Consider the following 26,013-nt stretch of genomic DNA (forward strand, 5'->3'; position numbering starts at 1 on the left):
TGTAGATAATTGAGACAGCTTGCTTAGCTCTGGATAATTTCTTTTGATAACATGAAAAGAAGACAGCAGAAGCTCTGAGAACTTCTGATGCTCATCAGAAGTTCATCATGTGTCACTGTATTTGGAAACAGCATGATTAATGGTATGGTAACAAACAGTGCAACACCTTCCCAGTGTACTTTCAGAGCTCTTTTCCCTGTGTAATTCTTCCAGAGTCCTTGTTCTTGAAAACATAGCAGTTCTCAACTGTTAATGAACATTAACAGTTCATTAACAGTTGAAAACTGCTAGTAGAGCAGTAGAAATATTGAAGGGTTAGCCTGTGTGCTTCTGAGGGCACCAAATATTGTATGAAAATAGCCTTTGATCTTGAGCACTAAAAGCATTTATTTTTTTATGGTGATAAGTAGAAATTGTATCTTTTATTCTGTAAGTAGTTAAATTAAGGATTGTTTACAGCAGTTGATTATAATGACTTTTTTCAGGTGCTGCGTAAAAAGTTGAAGGAGATGTGGTACAGCTTCTTTCCAACCTGTCTCTTGAAATCTGGTGCAGATATTAAAAAACTCCACGTAGAATAAGACTCTTCTAGGAATTGTCCAGATGTGTCACCTGCACAGTGACTGACGCAATTCTTCATACATTATTTGATCCTAACAGTGCCAAGATAAGAGGGGAAAAAACACTTTAGACAACTCTAAACATATGCAGCACTTATAAGTTACTTTACATACATATTAAATATGTGAAACTATTAAAATATAAGCCACTAGCTCTAGTCTAAATTATTGACCAAGAAAGCTAACTAAGGGTGAAAAAGATTCTACTGCCCTTGTAAATGAGGTTCTCTGTTGATAGTCGCCAATGTTATGTAATTAACAGATGCCTTTGGCGGAGTTATTCTACTTCATGTTGCCATGCTAGACTTAGAACACAGCTTCACAAGGAAGCTACAGCTGTAGCCAGGTGAGCTACCAAATTGGCCATCTACTCACTCATCCATGTCTGCCAAAAGGAGCAGACGATCATCTATTGCTAGGCTAACTAGGTTAAAATAGTTACCTTGTTCTCTCTGGCTATAGTTCAAAGTGAATATATTAAAGTATTTTGACTGCAGTATGCTCTTGGCTGTACATGAAGATCTATTAAACTCTGCAACAATAACAATTTCTATATTACCTTCTCAGTTACAGTAAGATTAGTGAACAGATTTCATTTCAGATGTTAAAATAATTAGCCATAAGATAACCTTGAAAGCATGAACTTTGACAAATTCAAATCAGGAAAAAGATCACCATCTTGATTCTTATCAGTCTTTTCCTATCTCAGAATGACGTCTTTTGCACATTAACAGAAATGGCTGAGCACCTCTGGGTGCATATCCATCTGGGAGAAGAAAGGTGGTGATAAAGTCTAAAGGCCTTGACTTCCAGCTAAAAATTCCACAGATATAAGATGTGAGGATCAGGTGAATAACTAATCTGGAAATGGCAATTAAAAGTTCAAGGTACTACACTGAAAGCTAACTGACAGCAGGGTAATCCATCTACCACAATGCATCATCTGCAGGTGAAAAGAGACTTTCATTTCTTAACTTCGCAAAAATATCAGAAGTATGCTGAAACAGAGGTAATGTCAATTGCTAGAATGCATGCAAGTGTATTGCGACCATCAGTATTCTCACCACTCTCTAACATACAGGGTATTCCTTCTAGGGCAATGGTCGTACTTACATACTTGAAGTTATTCTCACCTTTTTTGATACTGAAGATTTCACTTTCCTAAAAGCTTCTTCAAAGTGTTTATGGGAAATCCTGATTTCTCCTGAAAGAACAATGTGTAAAAAGTTACTAGACAAAACTGCAGGCAAGTGACAAGTGATTTTTTTGTATGTATTTCAATGCAGCATTTATGAAACCTATTTACTAATCAGTTGCATGAGATCTGAGTAATTGAGATCTGAATGGAAAAGAACACCTCAAGTGTTACATTTAATATATCCTGCCTCTTCTGAGGAGGTGGAGTGAGAGAGTGGTTGTGGTGGAGTTCAGCTGCCTAGCAAGGTAAAACCATCATAGAATATCCTGAGTTGGAAGGGACCCACAAGGATCATCGAGTCCAACTCGTGGATCCACACAGGACCACCCCAAACCAGAACATACATCTGCAAGCGTTGCCTAATGCTTCTTGAACTCCGGGCAGGCTCATTGCTGTGATCACTTCCCTGGGGAGCTCGTTCCAGTGCCTGACCACCCTCTCAGTAAAGAACCTTTTTCTAATATTCAGCCTGAACCTCCCCTGTCGCAGCTTCATACTGTTCTCTTGGGCCCTAGCAGTGGTCATTAGAGAGGAGAGATCAGTGCTTGCCCTTCTGCTCCCCCTCCCGAGGAAGCTGTAGGCCACTGTAAGGTCTCCTCTCTTCCCTCGGCTGAACAAACCCAGTGACTTCAGGCACTCCTTATATATTGTATCTTAGGCAAGTGCTTAATCCCCATTATCCCTTGTACCTTGAAACAAAGGACACTTGTTTCAGAAAGTTATTTATTAATGTTTCTACCTGCAGACTGACACTTTCATTGTCAAAGTGTCAACAACATCAACTTCAGTTAGAATTCACATCCCTCATCCCTTCTAGAAGTAAACTTCTCATTCTTCTACTTCTGTGCTTTATCATCTATACACATTTAATATTAAGCTTCTCTACAGCATTGTATTTAGTAACTAGAAAACATTATAATCCCAATTCTGCCACAGGATACTTAATTCCTAAATAATACACTTCATATCATTGTCTTGTTTGACGTCACACAGAACTGTAAGCTGTTTTTTGTTTTTTTTCAGTTGCCTCTAAGTAAGTTTTTGTAAATCCCTTTTTTGATTCTAATGCAGCTATTGATGTTCGTTTTGGTCTGCTAACAGGTAAGCATAACCTTAAATCATGGATCCCTCTGCTCTTACAAGTGAGACGTTAGTCTAGACTTAAGAATCCCAAGATACCACTATACAGATTTACTACAATGCTAAAGCTCATGTATCACATATGCTAGAAGTAAATAAAAATGTCAATTTGGTGCATTTTTTTATGCATTCAATTAAGACACTTTTAGCTTTCATGGGTAGGTACTGTCACTACCTTTATGAACAGCTTTGTAATGTGAACAGGATGTGCAGATATGAAAAAATTCTTAAGAATCCATTATATTCAGTATATCAATTATATTTGTTAATATAGTTGATATATGAGGTAAGAAAAATTTTATTCTAAGTTCTTCTGAGTAGCAAGAAGACTACACAGCAGATAAAGGTCACTAAAGATGATTTGTTTAAGATGCTGATAAAGTTCATTGAACTAAATATACAACCTTGCTGCATTTTATCTCAGTTCTCTGAAGCTTTTATTCAAGGTTCCCACTACCATATAAAGTTATACCAGTAAGAACAAACGTGTGCATTTAAAGCTTGAATGTAAGTATTTTATTTGCCCAAGGCAACACCTACTATTAGTAAGAAAAACCTCATCTTGGGTCTTTCACAGAAGCCGAATGGCTTTAACAATGACTCATCAAAACTCCATTAAATATTAAAAGAAAGCTATGAGAATTTCATATTGCTTTCACTTTTGTTTTTAAGTTTCTTTTAAATCAAATTATGAAATGTAATATAGTCTCAGCTACAGGGAGGGGGGAAGGGGGAGGAGGAAACAGCATTAGTCAGCTATGAAGACAATTAGGACATGACTATCAGAAACAGCCATGGTGAAATGGTATGATATAAATTTAAGCGTATTAGCTATGGCTAGGTGTAAGTATGCTTTTACCTACTGCTAGGTAAAATAGTTTACCTCTGAACAAAGGTAGGTTAGGCTGCTTCATGCATATTGTGTTATAAAATTAGGCACAATGCTTGCTAACGTGAAGTTGGCTGTCGGTAACCTACACCTTTGCTGCTTGCATTATTTGCCTTGATTTCTGAAGACAAAACTATTTAGTCTGGATAACTAAGTATGAATGTCTTATTTTTTAAGACAATTTATCATCTCTTCAATGATGCGTTAATATCAAAGTATATCAGCAGGTGCAGTCTTTTTAAAATAAGTCTACATACTTAGAAATTCCAAGTTAGACTTTTTGACCTACATGAGTGGAAGATACCTGCTTCCCTTCTTTTAATTCAGAAGAATCAAACAAAGATCAGATCTTGCTTTTTGAGAGGGGGTGCAGTGGGGGGAGGGACACCGGAACGGTGGGACTGGGGGGGAACTCAGGCACAAGGAAATAAGGAGGTTGCAGCAGAGGTTTCTGCAGAATTGAAAGAATCAGCCCTGATCTCAGCAAAGTGTTTGTAAGGAACTGAACGACAAGGGACACGTAGCACTCATCTACAGCCACATTACATTGTGTGGGAGGGGAATCAGTTGCGTGAGTCCTGTGGTAACACGGGAAGAAGAAACTATCCAGTCTGTGTATGCACACTACTCTTCTGAAGATATAAATGAACAGGATTTCAAATCAAACTACCTTAAGCACTTTCATACCAGCCAGGGCTGACATCTTAGAATACAGGAAACAACAACATCCCAAACAAACAGCCACTACAAACATGCAGATCAATCTGTGCACAATTTATGGACTTGCTGTCTGCCAACAGATCCATATAATTATATATTATATATACATATATAATATATATACATATGTATAATATATATACATATAATGTAGGTCAGGCTACAATCCTAAATTTAAAGGCTGAATTCAAGCGAGTGACATTTTTGAATCAAACCTCCTACACTCAGAATAATTATAAAAATCAAACAAATTTGATTTTTTCCTATCTAAAACCAAGAGCTTTTTATTCCATCTACAGCAAGCAAAGTGGGCAACCAGTCCCATCCCCCATCCCCCCCCCCAAATTAAAATGCTAGCTCCTTTATAAGAAGAAATACGTATATTCTGCTCTGCTTACCTACTGTTGTTAAAAACAAGTAAGACAGTACACATTAGATCAAAAAGAATGACTCAAAACTATTAAAAATCCAGTGTGGTTCTCAGAAATCAGAAAAGTAATGAAAATCGAACATTTTCCAAGGCCAGCTGACAAGTCTCAATTCCATCTTAGCTTTACATTTTGACTTTTAAGTAAAAAAAATGAAAGAATGTTCTGGAAAAAAAAAAAAGATGCACACATTATATAAAGGGCTCCAGTTTCCAACTACGTTCTCCTATCTGTGTGCACAAAAAAAAAAAAAAGAAAAACGGGAAAAAGCAACTTAGAAGTGCTGAGAGATATGGAACAGGCAGAAATAGTACTTGAAACAACTTACAACTCCCTGCTAAAGTTCTGGCAAGAGCCACTGATAAGCTAAACACCTAAGATCAAAAATTGCTCTCAGCTTTTCCTAGCGACATTACAACTAGATACGTGTATTCAGTTACACAACACAATTGTGTTCCAAAGGTATGTGATAAGTGTGTTTACAGTAACAGCTGTACACAAATACGCCAACAGGTCAGTATAAGTAGTCTTTAATAATTATGTGAAAATTAGGCAAAGACATAATTCAGTTTAGCATAAGAATTATCATTTTGCGCTACTATTTAACATTGACTTTTCTTTAAGGTTACAAGGTTAATTTTTTTCAGTAAAACAATTTATGCTAAACCTCCAGCTTAACTTTTTTTTCCCTGTTACTCTGCTCTTCATCTACTTCAAAGGTACTTAACATTTTCTGGAAACAAATATGACTTGTTTTTTGTTTGGATCGGAAGTCATCAATCACTTACGCACAGCACGCATGCCTCTGTGCTAGTTGTTACATTACATTAAACACTTTATACTCCATTATCTTCTTACTGTTCAGTTAAGATTTTTGTAAAGCTTTCTTACCTTTCTTGCTTTTACTATCCCACAGGGCCATTTCCTGTCTCAATGCGCAAATGGAAGCCTCACGTACTAAAGCAGAAAGGTCTGCACCTCTACAGATAAAAACAGAACAACTTATTTTAGGATAAATTTATCTCGTCTTTTTGGTAATAGCATATAGGTAGGCAAGACACTACAAGTAATTGTAAGAGACTGGCAAAAGGCAAGGGAAATTATAAAAACCTCCTCAAAAATCCACAGCATAAATTATTACATTAAAAAATATGAAAAATCAAGTAGTCACAACAGTTCCATTTTAAAACCTATAATACCTTACAGACTTAAGTTAGATATCTAAAATCATTTAGGTGCAGAGCTAAATGCATCAACGGGCTACATTTCCCTTTTCTTTCCTATACACAGCTGCATTCTTCTATCTACCCAACAGAGAGAGCACAGCAAACCTATTGTGTACCTTAGGAAGGAGTTAAGTCCTCCAGGTTTTAGCCTCAGATTAAGATCAAGCAAATGAGAAGCAAGGGAAGAGGCAAAACCCAACCAGTGTCATCAAAAATGCCAAGGGGTTGATCAATATTGTGTCACTTGGTGAAAACACAGTAGATTGTTTTGGTATTAGTCTTATGAAAGATTCAAATGGCATCACCCATTATTACAAGAGAGACAGTCGCCAAAAGCTGGATCCATAGATAAACCAACATGCTCCTAAAATAACGGCATTCACAAAATCTGGTCAGATCAGCCTTTTGAAATATTTGTTTGCAGTTTCCAGCTGTTAAACTTTTCATGAGCCTTCAGACTGGTGCAAGTCGATGAACCAAAGAAAAATGTTCACAGTTCACTTTCTGTGCTTCATTGGTGATGCTAGGAATACTACTGTATTTAAACAGTTCCCACACCCCTGCTCGAGGATGAGGAGAGAACAAACACTCCTCTTTCCTAGATCTAAACATGGACAAACTGAAAAATCATTACTAATAGTAGCCTCCATTTCGAAAAATAAAAAGCAATATTGTGACAAGCCGCATGTCAAACCTTTTGTGACCTCCAGAAAATCATTAACTATTAATAAATCATTTAACAGATTAAAACTTTCTGAAGTACTGTAGAACGCTTACTTTGCAAGTTACTCTGGCAGAGATGGCTAACAAGCTTTCCTAAAAAAAACATACCTGGGTATTCACAAAGCACAAGTTGTAATAGGCCCTCATTATTACTGTGTCAAACACATTGCTTTCAGCTGTGTGAGAGAGCAAGTTAGTTCTGGTCGTTTAACCTATTTGCTTTCATCGTCATTGTACATGGATCAACAAGTTAAAGAGGGCTCTTTTATCCTCAGATTATGCAAGCATTATAAAATAAGACAAGCAAAGCTAAGATGAAAAAGCAGCCTCTACTGATCTGTATTTGCAAGATGAAAAGGGCTATTCCAGATGACAAAGTTTTTAGTGTCCATATATTACTACTGAGCTCTTGGAAAAAAGCACAAGTTAAAGCATGAAAAATAGTTTAAGAGAAAAGACTTATAAACCCTCAAAGTTACAAGATCCTCTTGATGAATTATCATGCGTCACTGCACATCAATATTAAAGTCAAAACTAGAAACTACTCACGTATAACAATCACAATGTTGACTGTAAGCAATTTCTTCAAGGTTTACATCCATATCTAGTGGAGGCCGGGTGCCGTCCTAAATAAATTGAGATGATGAAAAGAGAAGATAAAATATTATGGTTTTTTGATTGTTTGTTTTGTTTTTTAAATTTGTTTTTACACATGCCATCTGCAAAGTGATTGATTTCATCAAATCTGGATGAAGGGGTCTGACAAGTTCCCTGAATTATCCACACATGTAAGCATTATTTTTAATCTCAAACTGGCAAGAAGGATGATCAGGCTCAAAAGTATTTAATCATGAAATAAGTGATGCTAAATTTCAACTTCCCACCTACAGGTTATATTTCCTCTAACAAAATGATGGCCAGCTTGTCACAGCATAGTAGCGCTGACACTTCCATACACAGACACGCTTATGTAACTAGTTACATCAACAGCATTGTTTAGCTAAACTTCCTCTGGTTTTATTACATATTGAAATCAAATAGCTCATGGAGGTTTAGTCTTGCCTCAACACCTTTAAGACTTAATTAATTGTATATCTTTTATGTTCTATCTAGATAAACATACATTTTTCAAACCTAGAAGCTTTTCATTCCGGATTTCATTAGTTTTTACGAACTACACACTTTTTGACACTACTTGTACATATTACTACTGATTTCCCCACGAAGACCCCAGAAGTAATTATTTTTGCGTCTCCAGCAACAAAAATATTCAGCAACATTATGAATTATAATTGAAACTAGCCAACATAATTATTTCGAATGCTGTATGCAAGGAGATCTCCCTATGTTGTCGCCCTTAGACAACAGTAAAGTAGTAAGTATCATGGTAGTATAGAGATTCAAGATGTCTCTAGTATCAAACAATACCTGAGTTTAGGTATGAAAAGACACTTTTTGATAACGATTAATATACTTCTGCCATGAAACTTAACTTGTTTGACAGAAATGCACAAATTCGTATATTCCTTTTCTGACTTCTCCAGGTGAACTAAAATACCACATACCTGTAATACCTTCAGGAAAGAAATAAAAAGTATAGTAACTGGCAAGTTAAAACCCTTGAACTGACAGTAGAATAATCGAGGAGGGTGGCCTAGGCAGAGTAAGGGAGCAATACTGAACGAACCTTGAGCAGAACACCAGTTTGGAAGGGAAGAAACAGACAGAAAGGAACAGCCTGATTTTGAAACACCTTGAAAGGAGAAGAGACTCTAACATGGACACAAGGAGGCTCCATGCAATTTCATGCAGGGTATTTTAATATTTGTTGTAAAAGACTGCAAGGCAATGAAACACCTCTGCTAAACAAGAAACATTTTAACAACTATTTTGAGTAGAAACATATGTTGGGCATTTTATGAGTGGAATGATCCGCCTGCTCTGGGTACAAGCACCAGAGAAGCTGATACAGCTTGCAGGAATGTAAGTACGCTAGTAACTTAACATGTGAAGACATGCTTCTCTTGCATAATTAATATGCAATTCTAAAATGACCAATTTGTACAAGTTAACTGAAACAAAACTCTTTCACAACAATACTTCAGTCTACATCTCATCTATGCTGTTTTCCTAGCATCCCATTGCATTTCTTCCTTATATCTTACCTAAATCTACCCCTCTTTCAGCTTAAAACTGTTACCCCTTGTCCTATCACTACACTCACTGATAAGGAGTCCCTTCCCAGCTTTCCTGTAGGCCCCCTTTAAGTATTAGAGGGCTGCTTTAAGGTCTCCCAGGAACTTTCTCTTCTCTACGCCAAATAACCCCAACTTTCTCAACCTGTCTTCGTAGGGGAGGTACTCCAGCCCTCTGATCATCTTCATGTTGCCTAAATTAAGAGCTGAGAAAAAGAACCAAATAAAAACTGAATACCTCACTCACTATAAAGATGTGTAGCCAAAATATTAACACTAGTATGAATTAAATATGCATGGAAGTGTCTGGCATTCCAAAAATAACACACATTAATACCTAAAGACAGGATCCACAGGAATCAAGCTCCTAAACACTGAGCAATGTGTGTTGCTTATATCACAACAAGGAGGCTCATAATCAGATAAGGCCCAAGCAGAGATGATTTGTCAGCAGAAGACCTGTGCTCTGATAACAGGATGATGACAATGTTACCACATCACACATGCCACTCCTCTTGGTGTTATCCCAACAGGAAGACAGACTACATCCTTAAAAATATCCAGAAGGAGGGAACAAAGACAATTTGCAGCAACCTCGCCCAAGATCTATTTCTGCTGAAGTAAGCAAGATTCTGAATTTTTGATTCTTAAAGGGAACCTAGAAAACATTTTTCTCTAACAGTTTGCCATTTTGCCAGTCAAGAGGAAGCCAAGAGATGAAGCAAGGTCACAACACCCAAAATTACTCATCATCGATGCTGCGCACAAGTGATTCTGTCCCTACCACTTCGATGCATGCATCTTGGTGACTACATGGGGCTGTGAGGGTGTGAACAAGTGGTATGTATGAGAGTCCCAAAAATCTATTTTGTTTAATACCACTTTCTCCTTCCATACAGTCTTGCACCAAGCTTTGCTGCATTATTTTCCTACACCACTAATTAAAGTTAGTGGTATACTAACTTGAGACAGTTACATAGCTGCAAAGATTCTCCAGCAAAAAATAGGGAGAGTGAGACTTAACGACTGTATGTTAAAAAAAAAAAAAAAGAGAGAGAAGAGAGTAGGTGTAGACAAGAGTAGACTCTTGTAATCAGAGAATCAGAGAACCCTTCCACTCTGTTTATAAAGTCTAATGACTGACCATTACCACCCACTTCTTCCAGAAGAAGGAGGTTGTTTATTTTAAGTCAGGACAATCATACAAGCCCAAATTTTAAAAAATGCTTCAAGTTACCTTTAAAAACAAAATAAACAACCTCTATCACAAGCTTCCCATTAGTCCTAAAGGGAATTATCAAGTGTCACAATTAAGTGTTGAGCAAATACAGCTGGAGCTAGTGAATCATATTACTGAGTGTGTGGAAACCCCCTCCCCCTCTCAAAAAGCTTACAAAACACTTCTAGGCCCATTACTCACACAGATAGGAATCTTTTAATTAAATCTCTTCAAATTGTGACTATAAAGGCAGCAGTTTCTATGCTTAACAGGTTGCCATACTCAAGATTTATCAACCCTTTGCAGTCTCAGAGCAAATTTACCAGCAGATGTGGCTGATGGTTTATTTTTATTACTTTTATGTTATATTAAAAAACATTTCATGAGACAGAATACTGCAATTCTTCTGTGAACCTTCATTTGTATTAAATCATTCCACTAAGGTTCAAGATAATGATTTGTTTCCAAATACTCACTTTGGTGATTGTCTTTAGAATAGCAAGTCGATCTTCAGGCGGTGGCAAACCCACATAGAGTGTTTTATCCAGTCTACCAGGACGCAGGATAGCTGGGTCAATTATATCTTGGGGAAGGGAGAAAACGACACAATTATCCAGAAATTATATATACATTTAGGAAAGTGTACACATGAGAAGTAATATATGCATACTTGTACAGAGCTTCAAAACAGCATTGGTGCAATGTGCAGCTCTGAGCATTAAAATAGCTGACCGAAATAGTTTCATCTCTGCCTGGTAGGAGCCTTTATTACCCAGTACAGGTAAGCCACATCTGGTCAAATACGGCTCATAAATACTAGTTTCACCTAGTCACAAATGAAGACAAGTCTCTGCAAATACAGTAGTAGAACATTTTTTTCTATCATACCTAGCACAGTCAAGTGAGGAATTCCATGGTAATGTGTAACAATGAAAAAAAATGCTTTCCAGTTTGTTGAGTTGGAAAGAGCTCTACCCATATTAACCCCTGCAAATCTGCTTGAAGGCCACCATGATAAACTAAGATTCAGAAGTACACAGGGCCGATCATAAGCACCCCCCCATGTAAACTTAATTTTACTTATCATTTGCATTTCTACAACATATTAATTTTCGACATAGTAATACAGAATAACCATGAAAACACAAAATAGAGCTGCAACCATGAAAACACAAAATAGAGCTGCGAAGTACAGAATTTGTTCCCCAGGAAATGCGACAGACCCCAGATTTTATTACATCCAAAGAAGTAAGAAACCGAAGTCATCACAAATGTTCTCTAAAAACCATTCAAAACTCAAACATAATAGAAATCTCAAGCAGCCTTTCAGCACCACAGGCTTCAATATAGTACTTCCATGAACAGCAGACAAGGATGTAAATACTAAGGACTACTGGTACAAGAGATACAAATAGGGCATGTAACACAGGAATGACCTAAATTGCTGTCATTCCTGTCCGTGTTTTAACACAAACTGCCTGGACGATGCTTCTAAATGACTAAACTTCTTGATGCCCTATTTCCCCATCTACAAAAATTACGATAGTATAACCTAATCTGTTTCACTAAGGGATTCTAAAAATCCACATCCTACACACTACAGTAACATGAACAGCGAAATCACAGAAGCACCCACAGAAGACAAAGAAAATTGTATTTTTTACATATGTAAAAATATACATATGTACATACATATTTGATGTTTGTAAGGTCTACAGATATCTTGGGCAGTGGCTATTGCAAAAACCTTATCCAAAAGTGAAGGTTGAAAGTTATACCTAAGTGTTAAGGTAGAAACTACAAGGACTCGAAATGAAGCTGTTAACACCCTCAGAATTAGATCCTCTAGACAAAATGTGGCTAATAAACAAACCACATGCTTTTATGTATATTAATGCAGAAGAACTGGTAAAGGTTAAGTTGTTGATCCTCGTTGTAGGGATGTTTAAAAGCAAACAAAACCAAAACAATGCACACGGAAGCACAGTTGTCCTTTTTTTTTTTTTTAAACTGAAAAGAAAAACATTTGCTTAAATCTATTGGGATTCCAGCTATCTGACCCTACCACAATGTGATCTTTCTTCCCTTTTTAAATATGTACAGAATTTTGTCCAAATTATACCGATACCTGTGCTTAAAGGGCAACACACAGAACGAATGCATACATTAAAAATTGCTCTACTACCTTTTTCTTGGGCAAAAAACTTTTTTTTTTTTCCCCCCAAGATACAGCAGTCATGACCAGAGACATCTATGTAGGCAAAAACAGCTATTGAGAACGTGACAAGAATGGTGGAAAGTAACAAAGAAAACCCTCTAAGATGATATATTAATTTAATCCAGACGGATGAAATGTGCGTTAAACACAATCCCTGCCATGGCACGCCCAGACAAGAACATCTTTCCTGTACTACTGTGCCCAGTGCTATATTTGTTATGTTATCTTGCTTTCAATACAAATGCACTTTCCTGTTTCTGTATCTCTGTGGAAGGAAGTTTTGCCACACATTAAAATGAGATTACAGAATTTGCACAACAGATCAATTACAACCATCAAAACAAATACTCTCAATAGGGACTGTATTACAACACCATGCACTTCAATGATCCATTCAAAGCTCTTAGTGATGTTAATATGGAAAATATCATTTCCATTTTACATGCTGAGAAAATAGCACTTGCCACTCTATTTGTCCAACAATTTTAAGTTAGTGATCCAGTCTAAAGATACATTCATCCGTCTGTATGTAAACATGGCCTGCATTCAGAGAGCTACAACTCACACTAACTCAATAAGCCGCAGTAATGGAGGTTTACACAGTGAAGTCCATCCTCCAATTCAAAACAGAGATCTACACTTTCCATTTTCTTATGAGTAAATTCACGTCACTCTGTGGGTTCAGACCTGAGCCTTTCCTCAAGCTTCTGGGACTGAAGTTCTCTGCAAAACTTGAAAAATTAAAACCATATAACACAGACATTCCTTCTTCCTCTTTGGTCAAACTCACTCATTAGATGCACTTCATATTTGTTTAAACAAATAAGTAATGCTGCCTTTTTAGGAATTTCATAGCGTTCCATCCTGATAAATTATAATGTTCTCTCCATATTTAATATCTGGAAACTTATCGAGACAGCATAGACTCAACTTTAGATTTAATGTTTTAATTAAATTAAGATAATTATTTTAGATACCTGTTTCAAAGCATATTATCATCTTCCAAGTTGAAAAGTGAAAAATACTATCTTTCAAGTCTGAAAGGAAATCATGGAAAATCGATGGCACACAATACTTCTTTTCCAAGCAGCTGTCTCAGGGAGAAACAACTGCTGCATTTTTATTAAGAGAAATGTTTAGTTAGTAACTTTCTGTCTTGGTTTCCTGATGCAGTCAATGATGTTGACTATGCCACTGGAAGACAGTAGTATCCTTTTTGCATATAAGTTGGCAAAGTGGCATGAGAAGACATTTAGAGTACATCCATCCTTTGCTTTGTTTTTGCAGGTTAGAACAGGCACTAACCTCCAGAAAATCATGTAGTATTTCAGATTACTACATTGCTCTCCAAACTACTGCAAAACATCTTCTTCATTAAACTCTATTGAATATTACTTTGCATGGAGGCCTATAATGTGACATTATGTTGTCCTATAATAAAATCTATTAATCTCACACTCATTTCCAGTTGATAATTCATGCTTTATCTTAATTATACACAAGTCAACAAAGTTAAGGAAATTTTTTCACATCGCAGCAAAAAAGACTACTGTGTTGAGTCCACCAAACTTCTCCTATATTCACTACAGCATTTTAAATTATATTCAAAGTATACAAGATCTAGGTCCTCACATTCATAATGTTCTGGAATGTAAGCTCAGAAGCTCTAAAAGGGTTTCAGAAACTCCACAAAGATGTTCCAAGCATCTTTGGTCTACGTTACCAAAGCCTGTAGAAGATATACAACATAATTTGTGTGAATTAAAACTATCATAAAAGAAACTGTTCCCTGTATCACATATTAAGTAGTTTTTTAGATCTTATATTGTCTTTAACTCAGTAACATTTATGAACAAGTATAAACTAAACAACAAAAAAAATCAAAACTATTGTCATAGCAAGGAAAGACTAATATTTTATTATGCTTCTGTGGTTCAGATGAACAGCTCTACAAAACTAACAAATCTGCTAAACGAAACAGAACTCACTGAAACTGGGACCATGTTTTAAGATAACAGCAGAAGGGGGATTTTACAAGAATTAATTTGAAAAAAGCTAGAGAAAAGACCATGAATGTAACTGAAGACATCACTGCAATTACACTGAGCTTAAATCAGTATCAGTTTGTGGTGCTTCACTGATTACTCGTGTTTTCTCAGGTTAAATACAGTTCATTGGATTCCATGGTAACCACTGCTGATGCCTTGGCCAGCATTTCTCTAAAGAGTCTATAAACATTCAAGGCCTGAAGAAGTAAGAAAAGAGGAGAAAGCAGCAATATCCAGTATTGCAACTCACACTTGTATCTAAAAAATTGTGGGAAATTACAGACCTTACTTAACTGTAGTGCTTTATGTTTTTCTAAGTGTTTAGTCTCGGATTTGAGGAAGGAAGTAGACTAAAAATAATACACTTATTCTGACCCAGAAAGTTTCTAACAGGACATGTCATTTCTGCCTCTTTCTCTCTCTCTTTTCAATGACATTGAAGTCTTTAAATATTTTATCCTCTCAGGCAAAGTTTGACAGTGTTCTGCATTTAGGTGCAAAGAGATTGAGTTGGGAATAATACTACATCCCTGCTAATTTACAGTAGTCAAGACAGATTTTCAAAGGACTTTCAAAGTCACTTTGAAAGTGCAAAAAACATTCAAATATTCTTCTTTTAAGCAGTGATTAAAGGTTTATTTCAGCAACCCCAGAATAAGAACTACCACTTGCAAACTGTGTATGATAAACAAGAAGAACCAATGTGTGGTGCATGCCCTTTTGACAAAATGGGAATCAGACAGTCCAGGTCCTTAAAAGCTACCAAAAAACCACAGTTTTTTCTTTGGTCAGTCTTGAGCCATGGGACATAAAAAACACCGCCATTATGCAATGGACTCCTTGTCACAGGAGTCGCCTCACTAGAACAACTGTGCTAGGAACATATGTTGATGCTAAAACTGGCTAAGCCACTACCACCCTGTTACTATTATTCATTATAACAATATTACTGTGAGGTAAGACTCATCTTTTGGTACCACTGTCTCTGAAACTACAATGCTGACAGCATACACAGTTGTTATGAACAGTTACATCAATAAAGTATAAAAGCTACCATGCAAGCAACCATTTTAGAGAAGAAGCAAATTGCAAAGCTGTTTTGTACCCCATTAAATTACATTAACATGGATTAAAAAAGGATGGTATCTCGTACTTCATAATACGGACCTAGTGGGAGAATTTGGGAAGCTCTGTGGGGACAAATTATTTAGATTTCTACTGTACAAATACCCACCATTTCTATTCAACCCAGCTATGTCAAGAAAATCTTTCATACAAATGTCAGACTTACAAAGAAAAAGCTTTTCAAACACTACAACTTGTATTGTTTGTAGGAGTTATTTAACTGCATTTGCCAACGTAAACTATCGTTCCCCTTCAGGTCTCTGCTTGGACATTTAGGTCTTAGGGCAGTAAGAGCATGGACTTCACTGTTACTACCAGCATTGTCCTCCTATTAAGTGAACAGATGATATTATCAAAACTTCATTTGGTGAACACTGCCTATTCCTAAGCCCAATAACTGTTAAATAAACTACACAAGTAAAAAATGAGTTTCCATGGTTTAACCACAACTATAGTAAAAAATGTTCTGGTAAAAGCTGCATCAATTGGAAGCTATATTTCTTCACACTGACAAATCCAGGTATCACAGCAGAAGTCTGTAGTCTAAACGTATCCAAAGTGTTACTCATATACATAACTGATATCCTTCTCAAGCGAGAGATCCATCCTATCCAAAACACATAAATAATTGCATCCTCTAGGAAAAGATGGATGTCCCAAGCTTTGCTGTTCATAAATGATTTATTACATTGGCAAACTCCTTTATGTAATTCATTTCCATTTACAAATTTTGCAGATACATTTATTCCCTTCAATTTGATGATTATATTTGCTATTCTTGCCTTAGGATTTTCTTTATGCAAGGCATTTTTACTTCATATTCACTTTTACATCAAGGTCATTTGCTAGTAATACACTGCTTAGTTCATGCCTTACGAATCTCCAGCTTTCCCTTATTTCAACCTTCGTTTCTCAGGAATATTTTGTAATTTTAACTATTCCAGTACTGTAATACAGTAAGTCTGAACAAGACTGAACAAGACAACAGTAACTTCTAACTAAAAATTAAAAAAAAAAAACAATCCAGAGATTATACATACCAATATACAAGGGTAATATATGTCAATACAAAGGCAAAACTGCATCCCATGTGAGGCTTATAAAGCCACAGATTTACAATTGCATAGATGTATACTTCATAAATGCATGAAAATAAGACCCACAAGCATGTACAGAATTAGTGTAAATCTACACAAGCAAAGCTGAGAATTAGTACAAACCTATGACAGAAGTTTTTATATATTACAATTAACATCTGAATGGCATGCACTCTGAACTGGCCCTTATAAATCTACTAAACTGCTTCAAAATCTGTCAGTTCTTCACGATCTTCAGTCATAAAAGACTAGTCTATCCCAGATAACAGAACAGTCAGACCATGTGGGTGTTAAAGGATGCAGAAGGAACATTGTGTCTCTATGAGAGGAGTCATTAGCTCAGAGCAGTGCCACATGACATCCCTGAAAGTATTTGCCTCATTTACATTTGTGGTACACCTGAGATGGCACTGCAGGAAGTCAAATCGGATGCTTCCTCAACTACAGAGGTTGGAATTCTCAGCCCAAGTTACCAGTTAGAGATCATTACAAGTTGACTGTAATCAGCAATTAGATACCTACTTCTAATGAAGCCCTCAAGAAACTAACTAATAAATCAACCTGCTTAATACAAATGATTGCACTAATATAACTCATTTAGTGAGAGATCCCTTTTCTAAGGAACCATGATGACACTACTACCAGCACCCTTGGTACTTTCAACAGTATCTGTATATAGATTTCCTATATTACACAACCTTAATTCTTTTTTCAACATGGGATTAGGTAGTTCAGAATCATCATGCTCATGCCAGGAAAACTTACTGCTCTAAATCAAAGAATTTCCATAGGCAAAGACAGATTAAGTATCTACTGTTCATACTTCACCGTGTAGACAGCTTGATAGTCTACCATGATGCAAAGAATTTGAGACAGAAAGATTTACCTCAAAATCTTTGAATTTTTGACTGTTGGAAAATACAAAACCACCGCACAACTGTCTATTCTAAGTGATTTCATACCAAATTTTCCATAATCTATAGGACCCAAGCACTTCAAGCATTTTAACTTCTTCATTTTCAAATTTACATCCAAAGTAGCTATGCTACTATTTTTCCTTGCTAAGTATTTTTTATCAGAATTCTACGGTTTGTCTTTATGTAACACATGGGTATATGAAACAATGAATTTTGTCCTGTTGTTACGGGTAATTTACCAAATACACAAATACTCATTCCAAAATTCTGCTACCTCCAACCAGTACGTTTTCACTACGATAGACTATTAACCATGTATTTCATTTCAGTTGCAATATTCAGAACAACGTTAATAATTGAGGAAATGCAACATCTTCAGGCATGTTTTTTTTTAGTAACAACATGTTTCTTTGCTCATAATTCTTGGCATCTAGATGGAGTTCCAATTCAGGAATAAACAAATTTCTTGCTATGGATAAAACAAGGGACTTCTCCATAATACAAAAAGAGGTACCAAGTTGGCTGTAAAACACACGATGTTTGTGAAGTAGATCTCTGTGTTTAGCTTATTAATTAAAGATGCTACAGGAATTGCAAAAGCTACCAAAAAAAGCTACCAAAAATTGAGAAGCCAGCAATCTTTTATGTTCCATAGAGATATTCCGAAGTTCAATTAAGTCACAGGTCTTTCTAAGTATTTTACAGAAGTGGTATCAGGTTCTAATTAAGACATGTTTTAAAGATGTTGCTTTATCTCATGCTGTCATTTGCAAGAATGCAGAACAGACTAAATATATTGATAAGAAGAGGTTCAAATTTGAAGTATTGTAATTTTAAGTACAGAACAAGGTTAATTAATGAATTTAAACATGTAAGAACACGTGATTTCATGACAAGAGAATTAATAATGTTTCATTTGTTGTTTCTCTTCCGTATGTTTTTGGGTGCTTACCTGGCCTGTTTGTGGCAGCCATAATGAAAACCTGCTGACGATTCTCCAGACCATCCATCTCTGTGAGTAACTGGTTAACTACTCGAACACTGGCTCCTGACTTTAAAAGAACAAATTTGAAAAAAAAAAAAAAAAAGTGAGAATGTGAATATTTTCATATAAAAGAAACAAAAGATTTACTAGCTCCCCACATTTACATACTACTCAAAAACACTTTTAAGCACCTTTAATATAATTGCATTTTGAATTTCTATTTTCATACTCTCAGCTTTTTCTACCCCAAATTTATGCTAACTATATGCTTGCCACACATATTACACTGGGCAAACCTTTTCTTCCCCCTTAAAAATGAAGAACTCACTTAAATACAGCTACAGAACTACACTAATCACTCTCCCACCTACCTCAACAAAAAGGCCCAAAAGTTCCCAATATTCAGGCTTGGAAAAAAGATGTTCTATAAATATTTAAACTTCTGAAACAGCAGTTTCTGCAACTGAGCTCATTGGAAAGGAATGACTCGTAGTCAAATGTTAACTCCGTAGTAATGAAATCATAGAGCCATAGAATGGTTTGGGTTAGAAGAAACCTTAAAGATCATCTAATTCCAACCCCACTAGACCAGGTTGCTCAAAGCCCCATCCAACCTGGCCTTGAACACTTCCAGGGATGGGGCATCCACAGCTTCTCTGGGCAGCCTGTGCCAGTGCCTCACCACCCTCTGAGTGAAGAATTTCTTCCTAATATCTAATCTAAATCTACCCTTTTTTAATTTAAAGCCATTCCCCCATGTGTTATCACTAAATTCCCTGACAAAGAATCCCTCCCCAGCTTTCCTGTAGGCTCCCTTTAGGGTACAGGAAGGCCGCTGTAAGGTCTTCCCGTAGCCTCCTCTTCTCCAGGCTGAACAGCTCCAACTCTCCCAGCCTGTCTTTGTAGGAGAGATGTTCCAGCTCCTTGATCATCTTTGTGGCCCTCCTGGACTCCTTCTAATACTTCCATGTCCTTCTTGTGCTGGGGGCCCCAGAGCTGAACACTGTATTCCAGGTGGGGTTTCGTTTCACGAGAGCTGAGTAGAGGGGGAGAATCCCCTCCCATGGCCTGCTGGCCACGCTTCTTTTGATGCAGCCCAGGATACAGTTGGCTTTCTGGGCTGCGAGCTCCCATTGCCAGCTCATGTCGAGCTTCTCATCAATCAACATCCCCAGGTCCTTCTCATCAGGGCTGCTTTCAATCCATTTTCTGCCCAGCCTGTATTTGTGCTCGAGAATGCCCCAGCCCACATGCCTATAACCAAAGATCCTAGAGATTCTATAAGATGCCTATAACCGAAAATCCCAGATATCCTACAACCAAACTGAATAGATTAATCTGAATTTCATTCTAAATCTGGGGAGACAGAGAGAAAAAACACAGGTGCTAAGGAACAACAGTTTTCATTAAACAGCAAAACTGCTTGATGATTTTGAAGAATGTTGCGCTATTATTTTAAACATACAAAAATAAATGTTATATGTTGCGTATAATATATCTGTTGCATATAATATATACCATATATTATATATATGTTGCATTATTATTATAAACATATGAAAATATACATTTGCCTACAGATAAGAAGAATATGTGGTGAAAATGAACATAGGCTTCAAAAAGCCAGTGGAAACTCCAAACATACTGAATCTCAATTACGATTCCCAAGGATTGTTACTGGTATTACAGCATGAAGAATACCGTCAGGAGTCTCCTGCCCAGACAATAGAATCATAGAATATCATAAGCGAGAAGGGACCCACAAGGATTACCAAGTCCAACTCCTGGCTCCACACAGGACCACCCAAAAATCAAACCATCCGTCTGTGAGCATTGTCCAAACACTTCTTGAACTCCAATAGTCTTACTGCCATGACCACTTCACTGGGTAACCTGTTCCAGTGCCCGACCACCATCCCTCAGTGAAGAACCTTTTCTTAACGGTTTAAAGGAGACTGTGAAGAGCCTGAGGTACATTTGGAAGAGTGTTACCAGCAGGTCAAGGGAGGCGATCCTCCCCATCTATTCAACCCTGGTGAGGCCGCACCTGGAGTACTGTGTCCAGTTCTGGGCTCCCCAGTACAAGAGGGACATGGGGCTACCGGAGCGAGTCCAGAGGAGAGCGACAAAGATTATCAGAGGGCTGGAGCACCTGTCGTACGAGGACAGGCTGAGAGAACTCGGCCTGTTTGGCCTGGAAAAGAGAAGACTGAGGGGAGACCTCCTCGATGTGTGTATCTGAGGGAAGGGTGTCAAAAGGATGGAGCCGGTCTCTTTTCGGTTGTGCTCAGCAACAGGAAGAGAGGCACCGGGCACAAACTGAAACACAGAAAGTTCTGGCTGAATATGAGAGGGCACTTCTTTACTGTGAGGGTGAGAGAGCACAGGAACAGGTTGCCAAGAGAGGTTGTGGAGTCTCCTTATCTGGAGATATTTAAAACCTGCCTGGATGCCATCCTGCGCAATGTGCTCTAGGTGATCCTGATCAGCAGAGGGATTGGACTAGATGATTTTCAGAGGTCCCTTCCAACCTCGGCCACTCTGTGATTCTGTGAGCTGTACACGCAACTAGTTGCTGCCTGCTGCTGCCACAGAAAGGAAACACAGCAAAGCCAAAGCACACTTGTTCCACTCCTTGGCTATCACCTATGCCTACTGTGGTGCCTAGTACTGGACACAGTAATCAGATTTAAAAAGTTTAAATAGATTAAAAGGATTAATCAAACTTTCTCTTTCCTACAGATTTGAAATACAGTCCTTCTGTTAAAGTCGTTGATGTCAGTATCTGAACAGAACTGTATGCAACTTATATATTGAAACAAGCATCTCTCTCTCAGCCGTCAACCTACATGTACCAGTACAATATCATAAAAACAGACACATTTCCTCTGCAGAAAAAGCAGCTTTCCATTTAACACACTAACAGTTCACACTAGAAATGCTTCCAAAAGCGGAAATTAATTCTAGATGTATGTAATAACTATTCCAAAGCAAAAATCAAGACAGAAAATTTAATGGGTGGAATGGTTCTGAAGTCTAATGCATTCCAGACCAGCTCCTGTCTCAAATATTTTCATGACCCAGTTCATATTGTTCAAACCAGTACACACTTCATGTAAGCATTACAGCTGCATACAGTTGTCAGGATTTGGCCATAAATTAATCATGGTATTAAACTGCACTCCTTCATCTTTTCCTGGGGCTTTACACAGTCAAGGTGGTGAATAGCCACATTCTCTAAGTATTTTTTTTAATATATACGTACAGATACTAACAGAAGTATTAAGCTTTATAAAATATTTCTGTTGCTAGCACAATGCCACAAAAACTGTAACTAAGAATTTATTTATGGAAATATTTTGAGACTTACTTCACGGTCAGATCTCCGAGGGCACAAAGCATCAACTTCATCAAAAAATATAACACAAGGGGCTGAATTCCTGGCACGCTGGAATACCTGACGTACAGCACGTTCACTTTCACCAACATACTAAAACAAATGACAAAACACAGTGAAGCAATGTAAGACATGAAGATTTTACTAGGAAAAAAAACAGTTTTAAACACAATTTAAGATACTTTCCAAGGGAGAAGGACAACCTGCTAACTGAATTACTTCACTTAACTCCACTGTATCTATTTCCTTATTGTACTGGATTTACATGTGAACACGAATGTTGTCATTAGCTCACTTTAGACAGTTCCCAGTATACACAGATTTTAAGAGAATTCCTACTTTCTGGGGAATAAATCTGACTTGCTATCGTTTTGATGATGAGAATTAACAAATATAATCTTCACTAAGGACCTTGTTATTCTTAACTGTTTAAAAAACACCAGTGAGCAATTTGAACACAATAAATATCTGAAGTTCATTAAGTAATTGCCTGAAGATGGGGTAATTGGGAGATAAGGAACTGAAATATGAAATATAACTTATAAGAATCTCACTTTGCAATCTCATTTATAGAATTGCAAAATTTTCTCTTATAGAATCACAGAGTCATTAAGGCTGGAAAAGACCTCCAGGATCATCTGGTCTAACCATCCCCCTACCACCAATGTCACCCATCAAACCATGTCCCTAAGCACCATGTCCAACCATTCCTTAAACACCCCCGGGGAAGGTGATGCCACCACCTCCCTGGGCAACCTGTTCCAATGCCTGATTACTCCTGAGAAGAAATTTCTCATAATTTCCAACCTGAACCTCCCAGGCCCTTCGCCAGCTCCGTAGCCCTTCTCTGGACACACTCCAGGACCTCAATGTCCTTCTTGGAGTGAGGGGCCCAAAGCTGAACACAGCACTCGAGGTGCGGCCTCACCAGAGCCGAGTACAGGGGGACGATCACCTCCCTGCTCCTGCTGGCTGCACTGTCCCTGACACAAGCCAGGATGCCGTTGGCCTTCTGGGCCACCTGGGCACACTGCCGGCTCATGTTGAGGCGAGCATCAACCAGCACCCCCAGATCCTTTTCCTCTGCACAGCTTTCCAGCCACCCTGCCCCAAGCCTGTAGCGCTGCATGAGGTTGGTGTGGCCAAAGTGCAGGACCCGGCACTTGGCCATGTTGAACCTCATCCCATTGGCCTCTGCCCGTCGACCCAACCTGTCCAGGTGCCTCTGCAGGGCCTTCCTAACCCCCGGGCAGATCGACACTTTCCCTCATCCAAATCATCAATAAAGATATTAAAGAGGATTAATTAAAGTTAATGAACAGTCCTATTTCCTGCCTGATATCAGTATTTAAAGTACACAAAAAAGTTTGGGAAAAGAATAATCAAATCTAATATTTTATTTTTAGTTTCCTTATCACTGATAAGCAGGTAAATGCCATAGTCTTCTGAGATATGAGCTGCATCTTGTTCAGTTCAACACATTCCCTTAACTCTAGAAAACACTGAATATACATTACAACAATTCTAAGCCCAGTGCTTCAAAAACTCAGACTACAGCACTTTTATCTGTTAACACTTACAATCTTTACAAGTTACTCTGATTAACTAAAATAATTGCTCTCCAAGGTTTCAGTTTTCTAGTAAGAAGCTAAAGTGACTGACCAAACACATTTCCAAACTTGAAAACTGAAAATTTTGATTATTGAAAGCTGCTAATTTGCAGTTACAGACCACCAATACTTCTCAGTGTTGATTCATTTTTTTTTTCTTTTTCCTGATCTACTTAAGAGCAACGACGTCTGAAGTTGATCATTTAGAAATCCTACTTTACCCTAGTAAAGTATGCTTAGTATCTCACTAGACAGGTAATTTAAACCAAGATATACTTAAACTACCCAGTTAGCTTTTTCCCTTTCATGAGAAAATTTTCACTACTAAAAATTTTAAGCAGTGGGGTAAACAAGACAACTTCTGCTGCACCAGTATCAGTTGTGTAATTATTAGGAATTTTTTTTGCCCCAGGCTTTCAACAAGCATTCTGTAAATAACAAAAGCACAATGATCAGCGCATACCATATTTAGCAGTTCGGGACCTTTCACAGATATGAAGTTCAGTCCAGACTCATTTGCCACAGCCTGTCAAAAAGAGAAAGAGATGTACACAGAGAAAAGCATTTTTTCATGTATTCTTTGGTCCTGTCCACGGAGCTATTAAAAAAAAAAAGGAGAGAAGGAGCATAGTTGTCAACTGTGTAAAACACAGAAAACCGTACAAAGTATTGCTATATGCAGTTAAGAGTGGGAGAAGTTGAAGGATTTAGCAAGGTGTTCTCTCTTCAATGAGGCAGTGTGGGATTTTATTTATTTTTTTTATCACATACTAGGTGAAGAATTCTCAGTGATTAATGAGAGTTAAAAAGAAATTCATCTACATACATAACATTTGAAAATAAAGACAAGCAGCAATCTGGAAATCTGCATGATTTACATCCATATTTACAAGGGGAGGCTGTAAGAACTGAAATGCTCAAGGAGAATTATTTACAGTAAGATAAATACAAGAAATAAAAACACATAAAGTGCAGACTACTTCCAACTACATTAGTTATAGTGAAGTATTCTATAGAAATACATATCTACAAAATTAGTTTCTTCCTTTCTTTGCTATTACTTTCTTAATTAATTTAATATTTCAAGTTTTACAATATTTTTTTCTCATTTAAGCAAGATTGTAACTCTATACAAGAATATCAACTTCAGCAGAGAGGCTCAAATTTAATTTTCTGCTGAGAATTGCAAAAGTCCTCCATCAGACAGTATCATCCAGACTCAGTCATTCCCACAAAAACATCCACTTCAACAAGATTCTCCAGTAGTTTTTAAACATGTTTAGAAAAATTTATTACCTTAGCCAATAGCGTTTTGCCACACCCAGGAGGCCCTGCAAGCAGAACACCAGCTGGAGTAGTCAGGCCCAGAGCTTTAAACTGCTCTGGATTCCGCACAGGTGCCTATACAAGAAATTATCATAATTATCTGTGACAGAAGGCTAACATTAAACTTTTGATTTCAGTTAGAGATTAATGAAAATTTGTTTAAAGTAAGTTCTTTATTCCAACTCTTTACAGGCTAAATGAATAAACAGTCAGTCAGCATCTTATCTTGCATTGATAAATACCTCCAAAATGGGAGAAACACCATTATTCAGAGACAAAGACTTTATCTATCCAAGTTCTCACCTTAAGGTGTTAGTGTTAAGTACTGGTCTGACCAGCAGTGAGGCTGCTAACTGTCCAGCTAAGCAGTGTCAAGTTCTTCATGTAGCAATTGTCTAACTAGGGTTATCGGTACAAAACGTTTAGAATACTTAAGATTTAGCAATAATGAACATATTGAAAAATGAAACCTTGAATACAACAAATGAAGTGTTTAACACATGCACTAGACTTGTAATAAATTTGAAAGCAGGTTACAGAAGTCTATTTTAAATGAAGATGTTGCAAAATTTCTGTTTTGTAGCATGCTAGAACTCATGGGCAGCACGCTATACCTTAAATAAATTTGAACAAAGAAACCGAGATATTTTTATTTTCTGCATAGCGGGAGGTGTGAAAAAACCTTTGAAAGTAATGTTAACACATACCAATATTGCCATAGTCAGCTCCTCCCGAACATCTTCCAGGGCTCCAATATCTGCCCATGTTACATCAGGAATTGTGACAAAGCCTTCTCTCTTGGCAGAGGGTTGCACTGATGACAATGCAACAATAAAATCATTCATCTCAATGCACAGCTTCTGCAGCTGCTCCTCAGGCAAAGGGTCTTGCTTCTTCAGCAAATCCAAAAGTCTCTGTAATTCAACCTGCGG

The 26,013-nt window shown here is 37.3% G+C and overlaps 1 protein-coding gene across 2 annotated transcripts in view; it reads right to left on the minus strand.

The window, feature by feature from the left end:
* Positions 1–367: 367 nt before the first annotated feature.
* NVL (nuclear VCP like) overlaps positions 368–26,013 on the minus strand; it is a 41,098-nt gene continuing 15,452 nt past the window's right edge. For both annotated transcript variants that reach the window (XM_080586389.1, XM_080586388.1), the window contains exons 14-23: positions 25,789–26,007; positions 25,052–25,156; positions 24,219–24,281; positions 22,119–22,238; positions 18,716–18,815; positions 10,835–10,941; positions 7,494–7,570; positions 5,887–5,975; positions 1,754–1,824; positions 368–653 (exon numbers count right to left, since the gene is read on the minus strand). In XM_080586389.1, coding sequence (XP_080442515.1) covers positions 609–653; positions 1,754–1,824; positions 5,887–5,975; positions 7,494–7,570; positions 10,835–10,941; positions 18,716–18,815; positions 22,119–22,238; positions 24,219–24,281; positions 25,052–25,156; positions 25,789–26,007 — 996 coding nt within the window. In that variant the 3' untranslated portion in view covers positions 368–608. The remainder of the gene's footprint in view (positions 654–1,753; positions 1,825–5,886; positions 5,976–7,493; positions 7,571–10,834; positions 10,942–18,715; positions 18,816–22,118; positions 22,239–24,218; positions 24,282–25,051; positions 25,157–25,788; positions 26,008–26,013) is intronic.

This window comes from Anser brachyrhynchus (genome assembly GCF_964034855.1).
Source record: "Anser brachyrhynchus genome assembly, chromosome: 3".
In the NCBI taxonomy this organism is placed as follows: Eukaryota; Metazoa; Chordata; class Aves; order Anseriformes; family Anatidae; genus Anser; species Anser brachyrhynchus.